Source organism: Bubalus bubalis, chromosome 23, assembly GCF_019923935.1.
Source record: "Bubalus bubalis isolate 160015118507 breed Murrah chromosome 23, NDDB_SH_1, whole genome shotgun sequence".
Lineage (NCBI taxonomy): Eukaryota > Metazoa > Chordata > Mammalia > Artiodactyla > Bovidae > Bubalus > Bubalus bubalis.
Window position 1 is genome coordinate 25,866,376 of NC_059179.1, and position 27,516 is coordinate 25,893,891.

The window sequence follows — 27,516 nt, forward strand, 5'->3', positions numbered from 1 at the left end:
ATAAAGTATCATTTTGTACCAGCTTAAGACTAAACTGAAATTGAAAGTATCCATAGGGGCCTTTCCTGTCCAATAAAAAAAAGATCAACTTAAAATGTATTAAATATGTGAATATATATGATATACATGAAATATGTAAAATATATGAAAACTAATTAGCATATTCTAGGTCATAAATAGACCTAAATAATCCATGAAAATAACACTGATCTAGCAGTGCAGCAGATCAAAGTGCCATACTGTGAGTTGAGGTCCTGGATTCTGCTACCCATTAGCTATGAGACCGAGACCCCCTAACCACTCTGTTCTCCAGCTCCCTGTTATCTGGGGACACTCATCCTTGCCCTGCTCACCTCAGGGTTATGGGTTGAATGTACAAACATAAGGAGATTGTGTTTGGCCTGTATGCTGACATTAGGATATCATTCAGGATACATTAAGTAAAGAAGCTGCGTAAGCTGTGTCCTTGAGAAATCTACCGCTTTTGAGGCCAAACACAGATGTATGATAAAAATATGCACTTTGGGGAATATATTTTATTTGCTTTGTTTTTATTTTTAAAAGAGTTAGAAGGCAATTGGCATGTTACTCTATGCCTGTCAGTCTACTGAGTTCCTTCCTTCCTGCCTTTGTTCCTTTTTCTTTTTTGATTCTTGAGTAAATGTAAGTCTCTGAAGCATCCAAGGATAAGGGATGACCCACACTCTTTGTACTTTTTTTTTTTTTTTTTAACAGAAAAGCTATTTAAGATTTAGGGAGATAATGCCACATATCCAAATTCAGTGATCATAAGTGTGGTGAAACCTGAATTCTAAATTACTCTTACTGGTGAGGAGAAAAAAAAACAAAAAACAAAACAAAACTGGAACACTGGAGGAAGGATGAGATGGAGGGGTTTGAAGGGGTGTAGTAGAGGAGCCAGAGGGGAGAAGACAGCAGCTCTCAGAAGATGAACCACAGGCCAGTTTTCAGGACAAAGCCGGCCCTGGCCTTGATTGCATGTCAACCTTTTTAAGCCATATATGTGATCTGTGGTATCTGCCTGTGTGACCTTCTACCTCATACAGGAATCCCTTCACCAACAACCCCTTATAGTGTGTCCTCAGGTTCCATGAGCTCAGGCTTAACACATATCCTTTTCTGTTGCTGGACAAATTACAAAGTTTCTGTCCCTTTTAAAAAAAGTAATTTCTTACATTAAGCTTAAACTTATTTTCTGAAAGTTCAAGAATTCTGGTCCACATTAGAATAAGGCCTATAGTGCAGGATTGCTGTGGAATTTAATAAGATTAAAAATGCAAAACACATAGAAAAGTTCCTGGCCTCTTGTCAAAAACTGAAAAAAGCAGAGTCGACTTAAAAAATAGTCAAAACCTAAAGTTGAGAGTTATGTTTTATTTGGTGGGAATTTTTAGGACATCACGCCTGGGAGACAGCATCTCAAGTAACCCTCAGAGAGCTGATCTGAGGAGGTGGGGGAAGTAGTCAGGTTATATAGAATTCTGCAACAAAGGGAAGGTAGTCTGAACATCAAAAGTATTTTGTGAATTAAAGAAAAGCCAGATATCCCAAATTAAAGAATACAGCACTTTTCTTCATATGGGAAGATGCAAGAGTCTGGGCTCACTGAAATCATTCCTTTCATATCTGGGGCCATTCTGTGCTTTTCACATCCTGAGTTCCTCAGTGCTCACCATAGGGAGTGGCTGCAGCCTGATGCCTGCCAGATCACAGGTATTCTCCTCCATCCTAAGTGCTCTTAGGGCTCAGGAATTCACATTTGGAGGGCCGGAATTGCTGATGATGTGAAATCATTGTTATAGCAGGAAACACTCCATTTCTCAGCAGACAGAAATATAAATAGGGATAAATGTCATGTGCCACACTTATGTTAAAGTATGGTATATATTAATTCTGTGTGATTTTTTAGGTTTTATAAAATCAATTTTTCAACAGTTCAAAGAATCTTTCAACCCAGTGAATTGGCTCTAAGCTCTAACCCCCCCTTTATTTAGAAAGTGCACAGAAGACTGAGCTGAACTGGGGATGTTTTATTTTGCCTACAGTAATGAAATGCATGATTTCTTTCTTCTTTGGTGTGTGGTGAATGCTTTCTTACACACTCACGCATAAACATACATCTCTATCTTTTTGATCATTGCAACATGGCACAAAATATATTTTATTTCCTTCCCCCTCACCCTGATGTGGTAGTTTAAACTTGAATTTGACTTAAACTTGAATTTCAGCAAATTCACATGGCTAGCCTAGTGAAAGAATAAAAGCATGCACAAAACTCTCAACACACTACAAATGAAAGAGAACTTCTAATAAACTATGAAATATCCAATGCTAACATCATATTTAATAATGAGATGTTGACTGCTTCCCCTCATAAGTGTATGAAAAAGGCAGGGATGTTTACTATTAACTCCTTTTTTCAACATTATGCTGAAAGTCCAGTCAGTGCATGAAAAGTAGGAAAATAAAATGTAATTCATATAGATTACAAAGGAAAAAACTGAACTGTTTTATTCTCATTGACATGATTCTCTTTATAGAATATCACAAGGAATCTGGGGCGGGGGGGCAAAGCTTCTAGAACAAATATGTAAAGCAGGGTTATAGGATACAAAACATTCAGTGGAGAGAGGATAATAATTTTTAATGAATGGCTTTGGAAAAATTTGGGCAACCATATGGGAAAAACAAACCTTTACCTGTGATTTACAACTTATACAAAATCTAATTTAAAATGGATCATATTTCTAAATGTAGAATATAAAATTATAAAGCTTTTGGAATAAAATAGAGGAGAAAATCTTTTTGACCTTAGATTGACACCAAGATAAAAATTGATAAAGTAAAAGATTGATAAATTAGACTTCATCAAAATTTTAAAAAAATGTTCTTCAGGAGACGCATTTAAGACAGTGGGAGAAACTATTTGTACGTCGTATAACTAACAGAGGGCTTATACCCAGAACACATAAAGAACTTTTAAAACATAGGAGTAAGAAACAACCCATTAAAAAATAGGAAAAAGGTTGAACAGAACATTTACCAAGGAAAATATAAAGGTGACAAATAAACACAAATATTTGTGTTTGTATATTAAATAGTACCTAGATCCCTTGAGTCCTTTTGTAATTCATATATTTAAAAGAACAATAATGTCTCTAAGAATCTCAAATCAGGTGAAATAGTGGATCTTAGATAATTATATTTTTTAAATTCCTCAGACTTTCTTTCATTATACCACTTCTATTGGCATATTGAAAAGTCTGCTCATTAATCAGCCTGTTTCAGACCCTTAACCCTATGTTATACATTTGCCAGTTGCTGTTTTGAAAATTATAGTCAAAGGGATCTTGAGCAGTAAATTCTATTTCTCTTCATCTTCTTTCATCTCAGTTCACATGGCCCTTTTGCTCAACAGGTAAGTAGCATTCATGACCATCTCTGGTGAGCAGTTTTCATTGCAGATTCCTGGGGTCCCCCCAGAGGTTTTGCTTTAAGGGGTCTGATACAGGACTTGGGAGTCTCCATATTATGAAGCACACAGTCCCAACGTGATTTTCATCCAGGTGCCTATTCAGGAACACTGCTGTGTGGATCCTGTACCTTGCACGGTACTGAAGTCACAGCCCAGGGGCAGTTGTCCTCAATAAGCCTGGAGAAGGAGCCTTGGTACTGGGGTTGGGAATTACACTGCTCTGTAGCACTTGCAGAGCAACACGGCTGAAGTGACTGAGCACGGCACAGCGTCTCCACTTGTGTGTCCATTGGACAGCACTGCCCTGGAATGAAGGGACTGCAGGTGTGGCATCAGGGCTTGTGTCTCTTCAGTGCCGTGGTGTGGCACTGACAATCCTGTTTCTAAACTTGGGTCCCACACTCCTGAACAAATCCAACATGAATAGGCCCCTTTTCTTCTTTGGCTGTAAGAATCTCCACTCTTCCCCAGTCCTGGTCCTCCTCTTTGGCAGTCAGATTTCCAGATTAAACTAAAACCATTGAGTTCTATCTTGCCTTGGCACAGTTTAAACAGGGCAAAGCCAACCAATTTGGTTAATAACAGTGTAAGGCCTGTTTCTGCTGCAAGACTAAAGATTCAAATGGCTTTTTCTCCCATTCTCTTCTGGAAATCATCTCTCTCTGAATGTCGTCAATGTCCCCTGTGAATATTCCTGTTCATGTTCTTCTCTTTCTTTCTCCTTCACACACTTACTCAGTCACATACACATTCCCCATCCAAGAGACAACTGAGTATCAATAGAGTATTAATGTGGTACCCTAGGAGTTTAGGGCTTCCCTGGTGGCTCAGCTGATAAGGAATCTGCCTGCAATGCGGGAGAGCTGGGTTCGATCCCTGGGTTGGGAAGATCCCCTGGAGGAGGGAACGACTACCTACTCCAGTAATCTGGCCTAGAGAATTCCATGGACTGTATAATCCATGGGATTGCAAAGAGTTGGACACGACTGAGTGACTTTCACTAAGAGTTAAGTTGGGGTCTGTTTGACCTTGGACGAGCTTTTCTAACCTTTCTGTGATCTTCCAGTGTTTCACATGTTTGAAAACACAAATATAAGGGATATTTTTTTGGTATCATTTTTTCATCAATTGTCTAACAAGGTTCTTATATGGAATAAAATTTACAATGAGCAGATTTCAATTCAGTGAACAAATGTGTAACCATTAAACCAACCCCAAAATGATGCTGACTGCTTTGTGAAGTAGTGAGTTTCTCTTCATTGGAAATTCTCAAGCATAAGCTATATGTGTGCCTTATAGGACTCTGAAATAAGTGCACCTGTACATGAGCTAAGGGTTTTGAAATGTCTAGACTTCACATTTCTAGAATCAAAGCCCATACCATGTGTAGTACCATTCCTTGTCTTGGAACCATTATCAATTCTTCATGAGTTACTGTACCTTCTGACTAAGCCAAGATTAAACCCACTACATCTTAACAGAGCATTCAGTCATTAGTAAGGCAAATAATTTTGCCTTAAAGAATCCGCCTACGATGCGAGAGAGACTGGGTTTGATCCCTGGGTTGGGAAGATTCCCCTGGAGAAGGGAAAGGCTTCCCACTCCAGTATTCTGGCCTGGAGAATTCCATGGACTGTATAGTCCATGGGGTCGCAAAGAGTCGGACACGACTAAGTGACTTTCACTTTCACTTGATAAAGGATCTCAGAATTTAAAAAAAGAAAATAGTTGGACTCTATTTGAAGTTTTCAAATTGTATCACTTTCCAAAAAGCACCAAGATATGTAACAATTGGCCCAAGGTCACACATGGATAGTCGGTGACAGGGAAAGAACCAGAATGTGGATTCTGGTCTGATTCTCAGCCTGGTTTTCCTTTCACAGTTTAAATACACAATGGTTAGGATTACTGGTTCTGGTGTCCAATTGCCTGGGCAAATCCCAGCTCTGTCACCTTCTAGAGCCATGGAATTCAGATACATTTACTTAATTGTTGCTTAAGTTCCCTCATCTATGAAAAGGAATCATAATAATTGTAGCTTCTTATCTGGGTTGCAATAATTCCTGCATGGCTCTTAACGTTCTTGTAATAATCAGTTTAACACATATATTTTTTATTGGACCAGACAACAGAGTGAAGGCTCAAAAATGTTACTTATTATCATCATCATTGTTACCACCTAGTCATCATATCACAGTAAGTGTATTTAGTGGGTGGAGCAGAAAGAGCCTAGAATGGAGCATTAGGAATCCTAAGGCATTCAGAATTGCTATGATTTCTAAATGTCTATAACTCTGGGAGATTACCCTCATGCCATAGGAAGGAAAAAAACACTAGAATTTTCCTGTGGGTACAAAGAAGTTTCACCAAAACTCTAAATCCATAAGCACAATAGAAAGGAATGGTAGCTATCTTCTCTTTTCTTGCTGTTTTGTGGTACCTACCTTGTCTTGGGTGCTGTATTGGACACTTTTTTGATAATGTCAGTCTCTGCTGTTTTGCACTATGCCTACAAATAGGTTAGCCCCACTCCCCAGGCGAGAAAAGGGAGGCTTTTGGAAGCTAAATATTTTTTCAGAGTTTCCTGGAATCTGCTCCATTTCACTTATTTGCATTTGAGAGTTAATACTGTTATTTAAAATAAATAGCTCCTGAATATTTCTCTAAGAAAAGACCTGAAGAGCAGAATTTGCTTTTTGTTCACAATTTTAATTCACTTTTTAAAATTTTGACAATATGTGTATACCCAAAGGGATGGAAGTTGAGAGAATCATGGAAAGTTGTTTTTTTTTTTTTTTTTCTTTCCTCTCTGAGATGGCAGGAGGCATGACATTTAGGATAGCTTGAATATTTAATACTCTTAAAAGCAAAACATACTCGTAAATCTGAATGTAACAAAAATGTAATGTAATTCAGTTCAGCTTAACTTGCATTTCAGTTCAGTTCAGTCATGTCTAGCTCTTTGCGACCTCGTGTACTGCAGCACACCAGGCCTTCCTGTCCATTACCAACTCCTGGAGCTTACACAAACTCATGTCTGTTGAGTCGGTGATACCATCCAACCATCTCATCCTCTGTTGTCCCCTTCTCCTCCTGCCCTCAATCTTTCCCAGCATCAGGGTCTTTTCCAATGAGTTAGTTCTTTGCATCAGGTGGTCAAAGTATTGGACTTTAAGCTTCAGCATCAGTCCTTCCAATGAACACTTAGGACTGATCTCCTTTAGGATTGACTGGTTGGATCTCCTTGCAGTCCAAGGGACTCTCAAGAGTCTTCTCCAACACCACAGTTCAAAAGCATCAATTCTTCGGTGCTCAAACTTTCTTTATAGTCCAACTCTCACATCCATACGTGACTACTGGAAAAACCATAGCTTTGACTAGACAGACCTTTTTTGGCAAAGTAATGTGTCTGCTTTTAAATATGCTGTCTAGGTTGGTCATAACTTTCCTTCCAAGGAGCAAGCATCTTTTAATTTCATGGCTGCAGTCACTATCTGCAATGATTTTGAAGCCCCCAAAAATAAAGTCTGTCACTGTTTCCACTGTTTCCCTATTTGCCATGAAGTGATGGGACCAGATGCCATGATCTTAGTTTTCTGAATGTTGAGCTTTAAGCCAACTTTTTAACTCTCTGCTTTCACTTTCATCAAGAGGCTTTTTAGTTCCCCTTCACTTTCTGGCACAAGTTGTGGTGTCATCTGAGGTTATTAATATTTCTACTGACAATCTTGATTCCAGCTTGTGCTTCATCCAGCCCAGCATTTCTCATAATGTACTCTGCATATAAGTTAAATAAGCAGAGTGACAATATACAGCCTTGATGTACTCCTTTCCCTATTTGGAACCAGTCTGTTGTTCCATGTCCAGTTCTAACTCTTGCTTCCTGATCTGCATGAAGTTTTCTCAAGAGGTAGATCAGGTGGTCTGGTATTCCCATCTCTTTCAGAATTTTCCGGAGTTTGTTGTGGTCCACACAGTCAAAGGCTTTGGCTTAGTCAATAAAGCAGAAATAGATGTTTTTTCCTGGAATTATCTTGCTTTTTCAATGTTCCAGTGGATGTTGGTAATTTGATCTGTGGTTCCTCTGCCTTTTCTAAATCCAGCTTGAACATCTGGAAGTTCACGGTTCATGTACTGCGGAAGCCTGGCTTGGAGAATTTTTAGCATTACTTTACTAGCGTGTGATATGAGTGCACTTGTGTGGTAGTTTGAGCATTCTTTGGCATTTTGCATTTACTGAAGCTTTATAAAGTCAGTGCTAGGGGAGAAGCAAAGATGACAAGACTTTAATCCAGGCTTCTAAGGAGGTGATCCTTTTGGAAAGGTTTGACACAGGAAAAATGCTGGACTTCACTGTGAAACTCATTGATATAGATGGATGAGAAGCTTGCCTTACAAAACTGGTGGAGATTCAGCCTATTGGGAAAACTAAGGATGCTGGGGTATCTTCTTCATACTCTTTCAGAATTCCTAAGTTCTCTGATTAGCCTCTCTGCAGCACAGATCCCAAGGCATGTTCACTTGAGTAAATATCCTGTCTCTGTCACTGGTCTGGGATTCCTCTGAGGGCAAGACTCAGACATATTCTCAGGTTTCTGGAACCTCAGGAAGTGTCTGATGCATGCAGCTTCTCTATACACCTTGACCAAATACAAAAGAAATGAATCAGTGAATCTAAAGTCACCCTTTCTCACCAAATGAGACCCTTGGCCTGCCATCTGCTAGATGGGGAGGAATGAGGCTGGCACAGTGGTGTGATGGTACCACCTTATAGCTAGTCAATAAAGTTATGAAGCAGATCTCTATTCACAGGGCAAGGAACAAAGCCTTTGACTTTGAGTTTTTGTAAGTTGAGGAGTGACTGTACCAAATCTTAGAAATAGTTTATAAGGGCATTTGATATTTAGAAATACACTAGTCATGAAGATTATGTTGCTCTCAACCATTTGGGAAATCCCTCTCAGGTTTTACCACAAGAGTAACCAAATGATAATTTCATTCAGTCTAGTCTTTCTGGTTTTAAGTTCAAAAATAAGGATTTATCAATGTCCACCAATTTTTGTGTAATTATATAATACCTTCCAAGGGCTTTCCCTACCTAAACATCCACATACAGTTTTTACTCTCTTTCTTAAAAATTCCCTTCTCTCACAGAACACTTCTCCATCCAGGCTAAACACAAGCAATCTCTCCTTCTTCAATTAGTCCTCCTTGGTTATTCCAGCTCAGGCATGCTTTTTCTTGTCTGAACACCTATAGCATTTAGAGAAAATGAACAGTGATGTCCATCCACAGTATGACTTTACTAGTAGGATTTGTGCTATCATGGTCTTTTGATTCTCCACAATAAAGCACAACATTACTTGCTATTAATTGAATGTATGAAGGATACTGATGTTAAATCCCCTTCTTTCTCTCTTCATAATACAAAAAGAACTAAATTTTTTTGATTTTTTAAAATGTATTCAACTACATACTAAGCATGCTGCTGCGGTTGCTGCTGCTGTTGCTGTTGCTAAGTCGCTTCAGTCGTGTCCGACTCTGTGCAACCCCATTGACGGCAGCCCACCAGGCTCCACCGTCTCTGGGATTCTCCAGGCAAGAACACTGGAGTGGGTTGCCATTTCCTTCTTCAATGCATGAAAGTGAAAAGTGAAAATTAAGTTGCTCAGTTGTGTCCAACTCTTCACAACCCCATGGACTGCAGTCTACCAGGCTCCTCCGTCCATGGGATTTTCCAGGCAAGAGTACTGGAGTGGGATGCCATCGCCTTCTCCGACATACTAAGCGTATTTCATCAATTCAGTTCAGTTCAGTCGCTCAGTCGTGTCTGACTCTTTGCGACCCCATGAATCGCAGCATGCCAGGCCTCCCTGTCCATCACCAACATACCTAATCTTATTTAATCCTGATGACAGTCCTGAGAGACAAATACTAGCTTGTTTGCACTTTACAGATGAAACGTGGTACTACTGCTTAACCACGGATAATCAGCAAGTAGCAAGTTCAGGATTTGAATTTCTCACTTTTCCTTATAGCATGTTAAAAAGCAGAGACATTACTTTGCCAACAAAGGTCCATCTAGTCAAAGCTATAGTTTTCCCCCAGTAGTCATGTTTGGATGTGAGAGTTGGACCATAAAGAAGGCTGAATGCCAAAGAACTGATGCTTTTGAACTGTGGTGTTGGAGAAGACTCTTGAGAGTCCCTTGCACTGCACTGAGATCAAACTCATCAGTACTATAGGAAATCAGTCCTGAATATTCATTGGGAGGACTGATGCTGATGCTGAAACTCCAATACTTTAGCCACCTAACTCAAAGAGCTGACTCATTAGAAAAGACCCTGATGCTTGGAAAGATTGAAGGCAGAAGAAGGGAACAGTGGAATGGTTGGATGGCATCACTGACTCAATGGACATGAGTTCGAGCAAGCTCCCAGAGTTGGTAAAGGACAGGGAAGCCTGGTGTGCTGCAGTCCATGTGGTTGCAAAGTGTCAGACGTGACTGAGCAACATAACAACTTTCTACCTTCAGAGGCCTTTGTTTTACACCACAATATCCTTGAGAGATCTGGACCTCTTCCTTTTTATCGGGCATCTTGTGTTATTAAAACATACAGAAGTGCCACAGGCATGGGACTTCCCTGGTGTTCAGTGGTTAAGAATCTTCCTGCCAATGCAGGGGACAGGAGTTCGATCCCTGGTCCAGGAAGATTCCACATGCCACTGGGCATCTAAGTCTTCTACTGAGCCTGTGCTCTCGAGCTGGAGAGCCACAACTACTGAAGCCTGCACACCCTAGAGCCCGTGCTCTACAATAAGAGAAGCCACTGCAGTAAGAAGTCCTCACACCACAACTAGAGAAAGCCTGCATGTAGAAATGAGGACCAGTCCAGCCAAAAAGAAAATAAATGAATAATTTTTTAAAAAAGTGTCATAGTCATTAGAAGCCTATTTGGGGATCTCAAGTTATATGATAAATATCTGCTTTCAGTTTCATCATAGAATCTTTATTCAGCCTCATTTGGAGATAATGTCCCAAGTCCAAATTTAAGACCTTTGGCAAATCAGAGGCTTGAGCCAAGTGGTGACTCCTGCTCACCTATGACCCCCACAGTGTGCTGTGACCTTCGGTCGTTTTCACCTGGTAGCCTGGCCCGCCTGACTCCTTCCTCTCCCCAGGCCCCCCACTTTGGGTTCTCCCCAGACAGTGGGTGCAGAGGCACTTATTATTGTGTCTCTTTGTTTTGGAAAATAAAAGTATTGAGACTTCTCAAATATGAGTCTGACCAGAAACTACAAGGCCCCTGACTTTTAAAATTCATTTTAGTGCTGCTTTCCTGTTGAATTGGACCTTTTGTTCCATGCTGGGCAGTGGCAAGCAGGGTGGGAGCCAGCAAATAAGATGTTTGGCACAATAGCTGACCTATTAGGGGCCAAGGTTTAGGTAGGTTTTGGTTTTGTTTGGGGTGGCCTTGAATACACCTGATTCTTTTTTCAAAGTGTCCAAGTGTGGGAGTAAATAATAAATAGACAGGGAGGAAATGAGCCCGTGGGAGGGATAAACAGATGTCCTCCTGTGCACACCTTTGATTACTGGTATAAGGAGCTTTCCAGGCTGGCAAGAAAGAAGCAGGTTGTCATGTCAACACTTGTGGTTTCTTTACATGTATTTACAGCATTTTGCTGGGTTTTAGTGCTTTATTCTAGGAACAAATTACTCAGGCAGTGTGGGGCCAAGAATATTCCTGGTGGACAGGCCATGTGCTCCAAATGGTAGCCTGGGCTTCTTGCCTTCCCTGTCCTCCCAGCCAGACGTGCAAAGCCAGGGCACTCTTGGCTTTCTGTGTGGATGGAGACAAAGAGGAAGGGGTCTTCAGGCAGCACTCACGGAACAGGAAGCAAGCTGGTCTTGCTAACGCTTCAGGCATAGGGGGATGGGGCACTGTCTTTTCTCTGGAGGGTAGGGAGGGACCAAATCACAGAATCAAGATGCAAAATGAATGGCTCCTGGGCTTGTTTGGGCTGTAGGTTTGTTTTGTTTGGCCTTGTACTGTTTGGCCTGCATCATATTTTAAATTTAAATTAGCTGTCAATTTTTTAAGCATCAGGAAATTTCACATTAAAAAAGTTGGGACCTTTACCTTTATGTAGAAACTCAAAACAGCTTATTCCTGCATCTCAGTGATGACTGATACAGAGAAGCAGCTCCCCCATAAAGAGGCAAGTGTTGGCCATGTTACTATAGTCCCAGCTGTTCCGCAGCGATCCCGGATACTGAGGCCATGTGCCAGCTGTCATTCCTCATCTTTCCCAACTCAGTTTCCTCTTACGTTATTCGCCTGGCCCCTTAGACATTTGATTTCAAAGGCTAGTTGTAAAACACCTGCTATTTCTCGGCCTTGTCCCCTGTCAGTCAGAACTGTTGATGGTTTTTGACCCAGGAGAGATTAGCTGAGGTTAGGGTTGAGAGACGATGCTGGCTCCTTTCCTCAGGTTCCGCCAGTTTCCAATCCATCCTGCACCTGAGTAGCAGTTGGGAAACGGAAGGCCTTGTTGAGGCAAGTGGCAAGGGTCATGGATAGAAGAAGAGAGATTCTGGAAGCACTTTAGGGACAGAATTCAAGGTTTGGACCAGCTGGGTCGTTGCATGTCATGTGGAAGAAAGAAAAGTGAAGAGCTTGAGCTGCTGGGCAGATGATGAGACTACTGATGGAGGGAATGAAATCAGTGTTTGATGTGTCTGGGTGTAGGATACTAAAGCAAATTGACTTTGCCCAGATATAGACATTTGAAAAATAGGGCTGTCACATGTAATGAATTCATTTCCTACCAAAACATGTTTCTTTGTTAAATTAGCATTGTGTTAATTAATAAATATGTGTAATAGCTAGCTACAGATATGTGTGAACCCCTTCTTAGACAGCAGGGCCTTTCAGAATAGAAAATCTCTGCCTCACTCGCTGCCATATTCCTGGTGCTTTTAAAATAATACCCACTAGATATATACACACAAGGAACACTTGCTGGATCATTCCATAAATCACTTAATTAAAGAACACGAAATAGGGATAGTTTAAAGTACCCTTGTTATAAACTCAGTTATTATAAATTTTTGTTCATTTAAAGTTTTGCCTTCATTTGTCTCTGCTGCTTACCACGCCTTCCAATGTCGACTCCAGTACTCATGCACACCTGTGTACATATTTAAGTGGGCAAATGCATTAGATGTATGTAGTAATGCATGTCATTTTAGACAATAACAAAGAGTTCTCTGCTTTTAACCCTAAAGTGATCTCTACTTTTTACTTTGACCCATTTATTTTTAAACACCATTATTTTTAAAGCAAGTGTATGCAGAGGTTTCTTTATAGAAACACACCTGTGTGGACTCCTGGATTTCTCATTCAGTGCATAGATTTCAGGGGTTGATTGAGGAAGATTTTACAAGTATATAATAAGTAAATATATTCTTATTGTAGACAAAATAAAGATGTGTATAATATAAAAAGGAAAGGCCCCACTTCAACTCTGTCTCCTTAAGCCCATTCCTTTCCCCAGAATTAATCATAGCTCATTTGTGTAGGTATTCTTTAAAAGATTTTATTTCTATGCAGTTATGGCACAAACCTATATTTATAAAGACATCTTTATTTGATTTTTTTTTTCATCAATTGGATCATGCCATGGATTCTTGTGCATGCTCAGTCGCTTCAGTGGTATCTGACTCTTTGCAACTCCATGAACTATAGCCCACCACTCTCCTCTGTCCATGAAATTCTCCAGGCAAGAATACTGGAGTGGGTTGACATACCCTCCTCCAGGGGATCATCCTGATCAAGGGATCGAACCTACGTCACCTGTGTCTCCTACATTTCCGGTGGATTCTTTACCACCATCTGGGAAGTCTCTTTTATTCGCAGCGGTGCTTTGTTACATCCTTACCTTTGATTATTTAAACGTTCCTTAGTTCATGGACATTTAGCCAGTTTCTGGTTTTTCATTGCTGTGAGCAATACCACAATGAACATTTTTGCCCTTGCCTCTTTGTGAAGATATACGAACATTTCTCTAGAAAACATCACTTGAGTTAGAATTATTGGTACAAGATATGTACATTTAAAATTCTGATAGATATTTCAAATTTGTTCCTCCAGAAATCTGTACCAATTTCTCTTTAACTGGTAGGATATAAAATTAACTCTTTCCTGCTCCCTTGCCTGAACTAGATATGCTTTTTTAAAAAATTATTACAAATTCTGTGGACAAGAAAATGCAATAGAATGGTTGTTTTAAATTGCATCCCTGTTTCCAGGAGGTAAAGCTCTGTGTGCTGAGAGCTTTGCTGACCATTTTCCCCTGTGTCTAAGTGTCGCTCTTCCCTCCCCTTTCAGATGCTCACTACCTCACCTGCAGGATCCAGGAATGTGCCGAGACTACTCGGAGTGGGCCTTTTGCCCGCTCCATCGACATCAGTTCCCTGGTGGTCCAGGATGAATATATATTCATTCAGGTGAGTCCAGATGCATCATCACTGATAGAGGGAAGATGCACGGGTGAAGTCCAGCTGATCACTAGGAATATGAGGATGGCTTTCCAGAGGCTGTAAAGATGTGGAGCTGGGGTGCTGTCTCTTCTTTGCTTTGGGTACCCAGTCCCCTGGGGAAACCCCAGACTTCTGGGGAAAGATGAAGGTGTTATGGGTCATTATTGTTACAGGGAACTTTAGTGGCGCTCTGAACCCTGTGGTGGAATTGCCGTTTTATTCTATCAATGGGATGTTGAAATGACCAGGACTTGGGCTGGGGTTTGAGATTACTTGGAATCAAGTCTCATTAGAAATGAGTAATCAGAGATGAGATAAGTAATTTATCAAAGCCACATTCTATTTCTGTCCAAAGTGACTTGTCTAATGTGGGAATGAAAATCTCCAAAAAATTAAGCCTCTCTAGGATTTTATTTCTGTGAAAATCTAATTTAGTGAAAATCTCACTAAATCTTCCCCTTCCTTTCCAGTGCCTACCACACCCTCAAATGTGAAGCCCCAAATTCTTGACTCCAAGAACTCTATGACTTTTAGAGAAAACTGGATGGAACTAACATTTTTAGGCAGGCAAGGGAAGCCTTGGTTTAGACTTTGAGTTTCACTGGAAGGAGGTGCAAAATAGATTTAAAAATGAGGGAAAAGAAAAGAAGATGCTCTACTGAGTGATGGACTCTGTGTGTGTGTGTGTGTGTGTGTGTGTGTGTTATTGAGATAAATCATACTTGGATTTGAGGGCAAGTTTGATTCCTCCCAACCCCCGCCTTTCCACCTTTCTCCAGTCCATTGTTTTCCAGACTGCTTCCTTTAGGAACCTTTGCCCTTTGAAATTTCCCTAAGTTTTCTCTGCCTCACTGGCCTCTCTGTCCATAGCAGGACTATCTTCTCTGTGAGACCTTCTGTGTATTTCCAAGCTGGGTACGACTCTTCCTTGAAATTGTGAAGCTCTTATCTGCTGTTCCTCTAGCACATAGGCTATTAGGCATTGTTACTTCAGTCTTAGTGGAGTTGTCTATTTCCAAATTGTGTTTTGCACTCTCTGAGAATAAGGACAATGTTTTATACACACATTTTACACTGAACTTTCACCCTAACAAGATGTCTTTGCAAATCAAGGATGTTCAATGACTACTTGTTTTATTGATTGACTCTACATGTAGCAGTTACTTTTTTTTTTTTCTTTTTTACAAATTAGCTGCATAGATTTTTGAGGTCTAATATGATACAGGAGAGGTTTCACAGGTGGCAGTCATGCTAAAGAACACTCCTGGCAATGCAGGAGACATAAGAGGCACCAATTTGATCCCTGGATCAGCAAGGTCCCCTGGAGGAGGCCATGGCAACCCACTCCAGTATTCTTGCCTGAAGAATTCCACGGACAGAGAAGCCTGGTGGGCTATGGTCCATAGTGTCGCAAAGAGTCAGACACGACCGAAGTGACTTAGCACACATGCATGCATGATACAGCAAAAGTAGCCAGCCATTCAAAAACAAGCTTGAAACAAGGAGTAAAAGAGAGATTTTTATGTTTACATACTCACTGGTTTCTCAGCTTAATTAAAAGCCAGAATTTTAGGAATTTTTTTTCTAAATTTTGGCAGGTCATTGATACTACAATTTTCTTATTCATAGACATTTATTGAATACATACATTCCACAATACACAGTAGTAGGCACTACACTTGGTGTTCCCTAGCTTTCTGCTTTGACCTTAACCACCACCAGCTCCACCAGCACCCACCCCTTCCACCCCGCCTGCAGTCTCCATGTTCTGATAACTCTTAAGTGAATGTGCTACGACCTCTATCATGTACAGCAGACCTACATATCTAACAGCCATCTCAGTGTAGCTATTACATAGGTAAAATATAATTGCCATGTCCCCTTTGAATTTCAACTACCCTCAGGATAGGGTAGTTGGTGGTTGAGTTGAGTTACTCTGCCATATCATTCAAGGTAGAAACCTGGATGTCATCAGTTAAAATTAAATGAACCCACAGCCTCTGCTAATGTCACCGTTAGTTATTTCTCAAGTGTTTCCTTTCATTCTATCCCCATTGTTATGGCCCCAGTTTAAGGCTTTATTATTGTTTTCTCAGTGTTTACTTTTTTAAGGTAAAAGCACAGGAATGATTTATGAATTTACCAATCTTTTTGCCCTTTTCTTAATTCTAATACTGCATAAAATGATGAACATGGCAGAATTGTTTCTGGGAAATATGACTTAGAACTTAAAATGTTCAGTTTTTTTGGTTTCATTTCCTTGTATTGCATTAAGTTTTCTGTAACTGCAGGCCAATATCTATATTTGTTTTCTAAGTGTTCTGAAATACTCTTTTTTAAAAAAAATATTATTGTTCTGGAAACCAATAGAATTTTTTTCTCTTTGATCAGTATTAAAATTTCTTTTGAAAGAGATATGAGTTCCATTATTCAATAAAGTTTATTGATTCTGTACTACATTGCAAACCCCCTGTTTTAAGTGCTGGGGTAAGATATTAAACACAATAGAGTTCCTGTTTTACATGCTAATGGGAGACAGGAAAAATATGTAGATATGTAGATGATGTGTGTGTGTATATATATATATATATATATATATATATACACACACACTGAGAGAGATAGAGAGAGAGATATATACACACACACACTGATATGAAAGGCCATGAAGGGTAGTGGCTAATGACCTGTAGTTTAGAGCCTGACAGCCAGCATTTATTCTGCTGCTGCTGCTAAGTCACTTCAGTCGTGTCCGACTCTGTGCGGCCCCATAGACGGCAGCCCCTTGCCAAACAGCTGAATGATCTTTACCTCATCTATAAAAAGAGGAAAATTGTGGTATCTACTTCATGGGTTGCTAAGAGGATGACATTTGTCAATTAAATCTATAAACCACCAAAACAATGTTATATAAATGTTGCTTTCTCTTTATCTATCTTCTATACCATCTATTAATTTAGTTATAGAATATATCAGATAATGGCAGTGCTATGGGTCAAAATAAATGAGGGGCCATGAATTTTGAGGGTCTGTAGATACTTCTATTTAGGATGACCTGGGGAGACCTCTTTGGTTGGTGATCAGGGAGAGAATGGTCAGAGTCTGCAGTCAGAGGGGGATGAGGAGCCAGGTCTCTTGTGCTCTATGCTTTCTTGAGCCCCTGATACAGATGTGGCGTCGGCAGGTAGAAATTTGAGGCTGAGTTTAGAAGCAGGAATGGTGGAAAGGTAGGGGCTGGGGATATAAATTGGGAGGGTGTCAGTGTATTGATACTTTTGAACCACAACATTGAAGTCACCAAAGGAGTAAGTGTTGATAGAGAAGAGAAGAGATCTAAAGACTGGGCCACTGGGTACTCCAATATATAGAGCTCAGGGAGATGAGGGAAGTGGCAAGTGAGACTTGAAAAGTTTAGAGATGACATCAGAAAGGCATAGGCTGGTAGACTCCAGAGTCTTGAAGGTTTTTAAGGATTTATTATTATTATTACTAAATAATAAGAAAGAAAAGCAAAACAGTAAAATAGCAATGCTCCAAATAATGCAAAAGATTAATGCTCTTGAGCAAAGCATTGAATTTCATTAATAATGAAGTAAACACAGATTAAATGCTGTTATTTCCAACTATCAATCAGGTAAGATGAAATAAAGTCAATGGGTTGCAGGTAAGCAATAATACACACCGCAGGTACAGATGTAAGTAGGTTGCCCATCAGTACTCAATCAGAGTCCTTTCCTCCTCATAGGTGGGTTTGAGGGTTGATTTTGATCAATGTGAGAGATATATCTTAGTTCTGACAGTGTATGTATGCTTAGTTTTTAGTTATAATTGTTTATTTTTAAAAAATTATATGATCTGTTTTCTTTGCTTCCCTGCATATGTATTTCCTTGAGGATTTTGAATATTTGTTCTAAGATTTATGAATATGACATTATAGAGTATAGCATATCTTCTATTTTGTATAATCTATTGATTTCCTCCTGTGAGCAGTTTAAAAGTTAGTGCATTGCCATGCCTTTCTTCCGCTTCCTCTTTAATTCCTCTACCACCCAGTTTTGATTGGTTATATTATCTTTTAGTGTTTGCTTTCCTGTCTTGAAATGCAATTTTCTATTAGTTTAAATATTTTATTAAGCACTGTTGAAAACAGGTAGAAAAAATAGTATGTGTGTTTATGATCGCCTTCTGTCTCCCTTCTATACAACCTCAGTTTGCTAATTAAATCATTTGGAACATTTATATTCTGCTCAAACCAGAATTCCTGCATTTATTTTAATTTTAATTTTATAGGTAAATGAATTCAGTGCTCACCATCAGTCCTTTTACTAGAGTTTCCCATTTATCTCTTGGTTGTCTGAAATTTGTCATTTAGTAAAGTCTTCAAGAAAGATGAATTCTTAAATGCCAAAAATATGTTTGTTTATCCCATTTATGCTTTAATATTATCTTTTAAGTATAAAACTTATGTGTTATTTACTTTCCATGAGAACTTTGTTTTGTTAACTTATGGAATGTTACTGTCTGTGGCTAGTCTCACATTTTTACTTGCTATGCATCTTTATGTATTTTTCGCCCTTGATATGTAAAGATCATATCACTTTTCACTTTCATGCCTTGGAGAAGGAAATGGCAACCCACTCCAGTATTCTTGCCTGGAGAATCCCAGGGACAGAGGAGCCTAGTGGGCTGCCGTCTATGGGGTCACACAGAGTCGGACACGACTGAAGCGACTTAGCATATATATATTTGCATACTGTTTTATTTTATTGGCGTATGTTTTATGGTTGGTAATACTATGTTGATTCTTTCTGCTGGAATATGTCTCATTTAATTGGCTCAATTTCTCCTTCCTTTTTAATTACTCAAAAGTTTCTGTGTTTTGGCTCTCTTTCTTCTAGACACTTAGAATGTGTACAATGGACAAGAAAAGCAAAGGGGAGACATAGATTTTTTTTCTTCCAGTATGAGCAAAATGAGATTTATAGAAACAGTTTTATTCATACTATCCTTGAATGAGTATTTAGCCATGTCCAGGCTTCCCTGGTGGCTCAGATGGTAAAGAATCTGCCCGCAATGCAGGAAACCTGGGTTTGATCCCTGGTTTGGGAAAAATCCCCTGAAGGAAAATCCCCCACTCCAGTATTCTTGCCTGAAGAATTCCATGGACAGAAGAGCCTGGAGGGCTACAGTCCATGGGGTCGAAGAGTCAGACACGACTGAGTGACTAGCACACACAGGCTTCTCTCTCCCTGTTTTGCTGTTGTTGTTTTTAAGTTTTTTTCATGTGCTTTGCCAGCTTATATTTTATCTACTTTTGTTGTCTTAACATATCTCCCCTGAGCTCTTGTATTTAGGCTTTGACCTCTTCTCTTATAATGGTGATCTCATCATGTGAGTTATTTTGAATCATTAAAATTAACCAGTGTGATCACATTTTTTTTTTCTATATCTGCTCTGTTTTTTCTTTTTCCTCTCTTCTTTAATTTTGTTGTTTTATAACCTGTGTTTTCTTCCATCTTTATGTTTTATTATATGAGCTCTTCCAGCTGAACTATTTGAAGAGGTTCATCTTGGGGATCAGGGCTCTGATCAAGGTTCTTTTTCAGCTTAATAAGAGTCCCCTTTGGTTCTCAGTGAGTTTCTGTAAAACTAAATTATTCCCCATGGACTAGACAGTCCATGGAATTCTCCAGGCAGAATACTAGAGTGGGTAGCCGTTCCCTTCTCCAGGGGATCTTCCCAACCCAGGGATCAAACCCAGGTCTACCCACACTGCAAGTGGATTCTTTACCAACTGAGCCATCAAGGAAGCCCATAAAGCAAAATAGTATTAGTCTTTTAGTGGATTTTTCTTATAAGGTAAAACCACCTGAGTGTTTCTCTATCCAGCCATACCTCTCCAGCTTCTCCTTGTCACCAACCAGTTCCAGGAACGTTTCCACTGCCAGTTCCTGGGCTACAATTCCTTTGTTCCAAGTAATAGGTTGTTAGTTTTGCTCCTTTGAAAATGTCTGTAGAGAGCTCTATTTCTCCAGCTTGATCTAAGACCGCAGCTGCAGGCATTTGTGCTCTGGTGCCTGTCTGTATCCTGTTTGTCCTTCACTGCCTTTGGCTTCATTTCCACGTATAGTGTTTCATGGTTATGTTTTCCTTAAGTATAGAATTTGTGTTTTTCTTTTTGCATGTTTTCCTTGTTGCTCCAGGATGATTTATGAAACAATAGGGGGAAGCATCTTTATTACTTGGCTATTAAAAACCATTTATAAACCCTTTTATATTTTCTGAAAGGTTGCAATAAATGATTTTCTTACTCCCAGATCAGCACACCTCCAATCAGTTCACAACACTACTTCCAAAGTAATTTATTTAAAATAAAAATCAATGTCCCTGCCTTCAGTGGCTTCTCATCACCTATAGGTTAAAATCCAATTTCCTTAAAATTGCCTGTAAGGTCTTCTGTGATCTGGATCCTGACTACTGCATCAGGAATGAATCAGGTGTGAATTCCTTTCCCACCACTGTCCCCCATGTACTTTCTTTTTCATAGTTTACACTTCAATAAAAATAAACTATTTTAGTCTCTATTCATGCACCATGTCATTTTTGCACTATGTCATTTCTTGCCTAATATGCTTTTCTTGTTTCGTTTTTCCCAGCTTGGAATGTTCCTTTATCAGACAAACTCAATCTTTAAGATTCAACTTAGGCAATGCCTCCTATAGGGTATCATCCCTGACACCCTCAGTCAGATCCTATGCTGATTACTTATCTATGTGCATTAAGCCTCCTGCAACAAGTTCTGTAATCTTTAAGAGGAATGGGACTATGTCTTATTCATCATTGTTTTTTCTGCACTTGGCATAATGACTGGTGCTTAATAAATGTTTGTTAAACTGAACTGAACTGAGAAGATAAGACACCATCCTCATTCCCAGGGAGTGTAGTTAGTTATCTTTTTAAAAAGCAAGGAAGTCTTGTTTCTCCGACTAACAATAGAAGACAACTTAGGGTAATTGGCAATTGCTCACTGCATAAGAAATGACCATTTGTAGAATGTCTCTGTATCTTTATAGAACTGCTGTCCAGGAATTATCCATTATGTTATTCAGTGTCTTTTTTATATTCATTCATTTAAATGTATTAAAATACATTCAGCCCAGTGGGGAAAACAGACAATGAAACAAATATAATCGAGTGTGATAAGAGATGTATTTGTGGGAAGCACATGTTGCTCTCAGAGTGAGGAAGAGCTCTTCACCCTGCCCTGGGTCAGTGCAAGCTTCCTGGCAGCTGGGCTGTAAGTATCAGTTAGACAGGTGAAGGACAAAGGGCACTGCAGGCAGGGGCGGCAGGGGTAAAATGAAGGAAGTGAGAGACCATAGTGTATCAGGACCTCTGTCTAAGGACAGTTGTAATTGTAGGAGGAAATGAAGTGGCTGGGAAATAAATTAGAAAACTGTCCTGGAGAGGCAAACCTTTTCTGTTTCCTGTCATTAGACATTGGTAGTTTTGTTTTTCCCTCTTTACAGCGGCTAAAAATTTCAAAACTAATGTTTGTGTCCGTTTCAGCAGCTTCCATTTAAGCTCTATGATATTGTTTTCCTTACCACTGGTCATTTTTGATGACTTGGCACCTCTCTTCTATTTATTCAGTTGTGTGTGTGTGTGTGTGTGTGTGTTTTACACATTTTTGCTTGATAGTTGAATAGATAGTCAGGAAGGGCTTTATGGAAAAGGTAAGATTTACACTTTAGTGAATGAATATCAACCTCTGAGGCAAAGAGAGAGCAAAGATTTCGCATTCTGTTTGTTGAGATAAAGCTGCTACAGAAGAGCTTTTTGTCAGAGCAGCAAACCCTCAGAGGCCACCAGCAGCCTCCAAAGTTTGAACCCACAGATTTGTATCTGATCAAACTATCATGGGTTTGGGATAGGTTGTATCCTTCCCACAGTGGCTAGAAGTCTGCCAAAGAACAGTCTTGGGAGAAACAGCTGTAGCTCACCCAGGCTTGGGTCCAGCCCAGCGCTCACGGGTGCCATCCCCGTGGAGTCTTCCTAAGGCAGAGCTGGACACTGAGGATTATGCTGCCACGGACAGGGTCTGTCCTCCTTCCATATTTGACTTCCGAAGGGGAGATTTGTAAAGGCAGATTATTTGCTTCTATGCCAATGACCTGAGGAGCTAAATAACAGCAGTACGGGTATTAAGTGGCTTTGGTTTTTCATAATTCTAAGGGACTTACCACTTAAATTTGCTAGCTTTTTAAAGTATTGATATCTTATATTTTGTTTCATGCCACCAGAGGTAGAACTCCAAAGGGGGAAAGCAAACAAAGCCTTGATGAAAAGGAGACAAGTCTATCCCTTCACTCTTTCATACCTTTATGTTCCCAGGTGTTTCTTGGTAGTTTGTACATTGGCTCTTAGAAAACTTCTCTTGATGCTAACAAAAATGAAAGAGGTTGTCTGGGAGGGTGGGGTTCCAGGACTCTTAGTCCCTCCTTAAAAGTGTATTTCTGCTTTTGTTTGCTCTGTGTATCATGGTTCTTAGTACTTTTATTTGGCAAAAGGAATCTGCCACTGAGAAATGTTTGAAATCCACTGATGTTTTTGTAGCTGCTGACTGTGTAGGTCAAGGTCAGGCGTTTTTTGTGTGTGGACAACTGAACCACTAGGAATTCAGGTAATATCCAGGTCTGCATCTGTCTCTTCATATTCATAAATGAGGTGCATGTTTTTGAGGCATAATTATTTACCCACAAGTGAATCATTATATACAAATGTATAGATATTTGAGAGAGCGGGTTGAATAACCCAAAACCTAGCTTACCTCTTCATAATGTACTTCTCATAATATTAACTTTGCATAAAATATTCACCCTCCCTCATATGCCCCTCTACAGGCAAACTTCCCATGCCCTGTATAATTTCCTTTTTGTAGACACATTATTAGCATTGATCCTGTATCTTGTATGGAGAAAGGTCCATGTACTTACTCACTCAGCTCCTACAGTTTTGAGAGACCCCAAACATTCTGCCTCATCTTTTACTGTTTCATCGACAAAGAGGTAAAGGTAGCCATCTCGATGGTTTTGCTTAGGGAAACTACTGTGTGATCTCCTGCTGTTGGAGAAGCTGAGCTGGAGATGTACAGGAAGCTGTGAAATGTGTTCATCAGTCAGTGCCTTTTCTGTGCAGGGGGCCCAGGGCCTAGGGTTTCGTAGTGAAATCAAAAGGAGTTAATCCTTCCCAGAAGAGCCCTTGTTGTAATAGGAAAGTGTCGGCCTGAAATGCCTTAGTTCCACATGGATAAAAGAGAAATCAGTTTTCCTCTGTCGGGGCAGGGTAGAGAGAGATAAGTTGGTTTCTGTGTTCTGAGCCAAGATGCTTGGAAATCCTGTCTTTTCTCCTTATGGAATAGCTTTTCTGTAGCTCAGCAGTGGTTAGCAGTAAAATCCCTTCACTGATATGATTCATACCCTGGCTCTTAGGGAGTGTGTTAAAGAAACAGGAGCCACACCCTAATAAGTCATCACAAGAGATTTGTATGTTTCTTAACTAAGCTATATGAAGCCTGGTCCTTTCCTCTCTTCTGGCACAGGAGGTAGCCCTGAATGTAATATGAATTCAGCCACTCATTGAATGCTTTAATTTTACATGCAACTGAATTTAAAAAAAAAGAATGTATGATATTGACCTATCTTCAAATGTCTAAAGTGTAAGAGAAAAAATCCATAATTAAGATACAAATAAAGTACTCTAGAGGGGTGGACAAAGCCAAAAATTCAAAGGAAGGAAGGCCACCCCAGCCTGCCAGGTCCTTCTCCATATCCACAGGGAGACCAGTAATTTAGTGTCGATCTTTCTGCTACTTAATGCCACTTTCATCTGCTGGTGACATTGTGTAGAGAAGACCCCTCTATAGCAAGAGAATCTGAGAGTGGAGCAATGCCATACATATGGGTGGTTCTCATATAATCCCAATAGTACAATGAAGCCAGCAGGTAGTTTGGATATAAGTTGCTGTTAGTTTTTAAGAGTTCTGTGTATAAATATAGAAAAATAGCACCATTGTATTATTCCTGTGTATTATTTGAGATAGTCCAGAAGTATTAGCAATTAACAAGTACAAGCAGCCAAATCACAGATGTTTGTTGAGCCACTAGAAATAAAAACAACAGAGCATGTAAGAGACAGAAGTTGTTGTCCCCCCTCTCAAGTACTTAATGATTTGAAAGCTGGTGGTCTGATGTGGGGAAATGAATCCTGAACTCAAAGACCTAGGTTGTAATCAGGAATCTGCCACTTACAAGTCAGAGAACGAACATTGGGCAAATCACTTGGATGATCATAGCTTTAATTTCCTGATCTTTGTAGAATGGAATCATGGTAGTTGTTCTGCCTAAATTAGGAGGTTGTTGTGAGGATCAAGCAAGATAATAATGGCTTTGAAATCCTTTGAAAACAAGCCCTATAAAATGCAAGGTTCAAGAGAGTAATCTACATACAAAAATCACTTCACTATATTTTGTGTATGCACCTCCTCATTGAAGGGTTTTTATAAGCCTAGCATATAAAAGATTACTAATCTTTTCCTCAAATTCATCCTTTAATTATTCATGGTTTCAACTCATATATGGACATGTGTGCATGATAAACTCGTCCCACATACCTTCCATACCCTTTTCAAAGAAACCAACTTTTGTGTATAGATAACTGTAGATATTCTGGGACTTAATTGTCTTTCAAGATTCTTGAGTACCTTATTGTAGCATCTTGGTCCCCAGATTGCTTGGGTTTTGATACTTTGTTTAAGACCCTGCTTTATACACCCACATGAGTGGTAGAAAAGCCTCTATGATGTGGCTACTATATCCCTAATAAATTTTTATCTTTCTGAAAGAAAAAAAAAAGCCCTGAGGCAGAAATTAATAGAGTGTAATCATTCAAAGAGAAACTATTTGGCAATACTTTAAATGATGTTAATTTTGTCTTAATGGGAGAGATTTTGAATGTTAGATAAATAGCAATTTCATCATTAGGGATACATTTACAACACAGGAGTTTAAAGAAAAAGGAAAGAGTTTCAGAGATGATCTTCAAAAGAAATCCAATAAAGACATTGTTCAGTTGCTCAGTCATGTCCAACTCTTTGGACTGCAGCATGCCAGGCCTCCCTGTCCATCGCCAACTCCCAGAGCTTATTTGAACTCATGTCCATTGAGTTGGTGATGCCATCCAACCATCTCATCCTCTGTTGTCCCCTTCTCCCGCCTTCAATCTTTGCTAGCATCAGGGTCTTTTCCAATGAGTCAGTTCTTTACATCAAATGGCCAAAGTATTGGAGCTTCAGCTTCAGCATCAGTCCTCCCAATGAATATTCAGGACTGATTTCCTTTAGGATTGACTGATTTGATATCCTTGCAGTCCAAGGGACTCTCAAGAGTTTTCTTCAACACCACAGTTCAAAAGCATCAACTCTTTGGTGCTCAGCTTTCTTTATAGTCCAACTCTCACATCCATACATGCCTGTTGGAAAAGTCATAGCTTTAACTAGATGGAACTTTGTCAACAAAGCAATGCCTCTGTTTTTTAATATGCTGTCTGGGTTGGTCATAGCTTTTCTTCCAAGGAGTAAGCATCTTTTAATTTCATGGCTGCAGTCACAATCTGCAGTGATTTTGGAGCATAAGAAAGTAAAGTCTGTCACTATTTCCATTGTTTCCTCTCTATTTGCCACAAAGTGATGGGACTGGATGTCATGATCTTAGTTTTTTGAATGTTGAGTTTTAAGCCAGCTTTTTCACTCTCCTCTTTCATTAAGAGACTCTTTAGTTCCTCTGTGCTTTCTGCCATAACAGTGGTGTCGTCTGCATATCTGAGGTTATTAATATTTATCCCAGCAATCTTGAATCCAGCTTGTACTTCATCTAGCCCAGCATTTTGCATGATGTACTCTGCATGTAAGTTTAATGAGTAAGGTGACAATATACAGCCTTGACATACTCCTTTCCCAATTTGGAACCAGTCCATTGTTCAGGTCCGGTTCTAATTGTTGCTTCTTGACTTGCATACAGATTTCTCAGGAGGCAGGTAAGATGGTCTGGTATTCCCATCTCAAGAATTTCCTACATTTGTGATCCTCACAGTGTTTGTTGTGATCCTCACAGTCAAAGGCTTTAGTGTATTCAATCAAAGGCTTTAGTGTATTCAATGAAGTCAAAGGCTTTAGCGTATTCAATGAAGCCAAAATAGATGTTTTTCTGGAACTCTCTTGCTTTTTCTATGATCCAATGGATGTTGGCAATTTGATCTCTGGTTCCTATGCCTTTCCTAGATCCAACTTGAACATCTGGAAATTCTTGGTTCACGTACTTTTGAAGCCTGGCTTGGAGAATTTTGAGCATTATTTTACTAGCATGTAAATGAATGCAATTGTGCAATAGTTTGGACATTCATTGACATTGCCTTTCTTTGGGATTGGAATGAAAACTGACCTTTTCCAGTCCTGTGGCCACTGCTGAGTTTTCCAAATTTGCTGGCATATTGAGTGCAGCACTTTCACAGCATCATCTTTTTGGATTTGAAATAGCTCAACTGAAATTCCATCACCTCCACTAGCTTTGTTTGTAGTGATGCTTCTAAGGCCCACTTGACTTCACATTCCAGGATGTCTGGCTCTAAGTGAGTGATCACACCATCGTGATTATCTGGGTCATGAAGATCTTTTTTGAATAGTTCTTCTGTGTATTCTTGCCACCTCTACTTAATATCCTCTGCTTCTGTTAGGTCCTTACCATTTCTGTCATTTATTGTATCCATCTTTGCATGAAATGTTCCCTTGGTATCTCTAATTTTCTTGAAGAGATCTCTAGTCTTTCCCATTGTATTGTTTTCCTCTATTTCTTTTCATTGATCACTTAGGAAGCCTTCTTATCTCTCCTTGCTATTCTTTGGAACTCTGCATTCAAATGGATATATCTTTTCTCCTTTGCCTTTTGCTTCTCTTCTTTTCTCAGCTATTTGCAAGGCCTCCTCAGACAACCATGTTGCCTTTTTGCATTTCTTCTTTTGGGGGATGCTTTCAATCATAGTCTACTGTACAATGTTACAAACCTCTGTCCATAGTTATTCAGGCACTCTATCAGATCTAATCCCTAGAGTCTATTTGTCACTTCCATTGTGTAATCCTAAGGGATTTGATTTAGGTCATACTTGAATGGTCTACTGGTTTTCCCTACTTTCTTCAATTTAAGTCTGAGTTTTGCAATAAGAAGCTGGTGATCTGAGTCACAGTCAGCTCCCAGTCTTGTTTTTGCTGACTGTATAGAGCCTCTCCATCTTCTACTGCAAAGAATATCACCTTGTCTCAACTGCTCTTTGGACCTCTTGTTTTTTGTCCTAGGGCTGACGTGTTCCTAAGTAGGAGACTAATGAGAGACCCCTTAGTCATTCTGGTGCCGGTGCCTACCTT

At 39.6% G+C, this 27,516-nt stretch overlaps 1 protein-coding gene across 2 annotated transcripts in view; it reads left to right on the plus strand.

The window, feature by feature from the left end:
* Positions 1-27,516, plus strand: part of SORCS3 (sortilin related VPS10 domain containing receptor 3) — a 637,309-nt gene that overhangs the window by 458,492 nt on the left and 151,301 nt on the right. For both annotated transcript variants that reach the window (XM_025274418.2, XM_025274419.2), the window contains exon 7: positions 13,891-14,009. In XM_025274418.2, the coding sequence (XP_025130203.2) occupies positions 13,891-14,009 (119 nt within the window). The remainder of the gene's footprint in view (positions 1-13,890; positions 14,010-27,516) is intronic.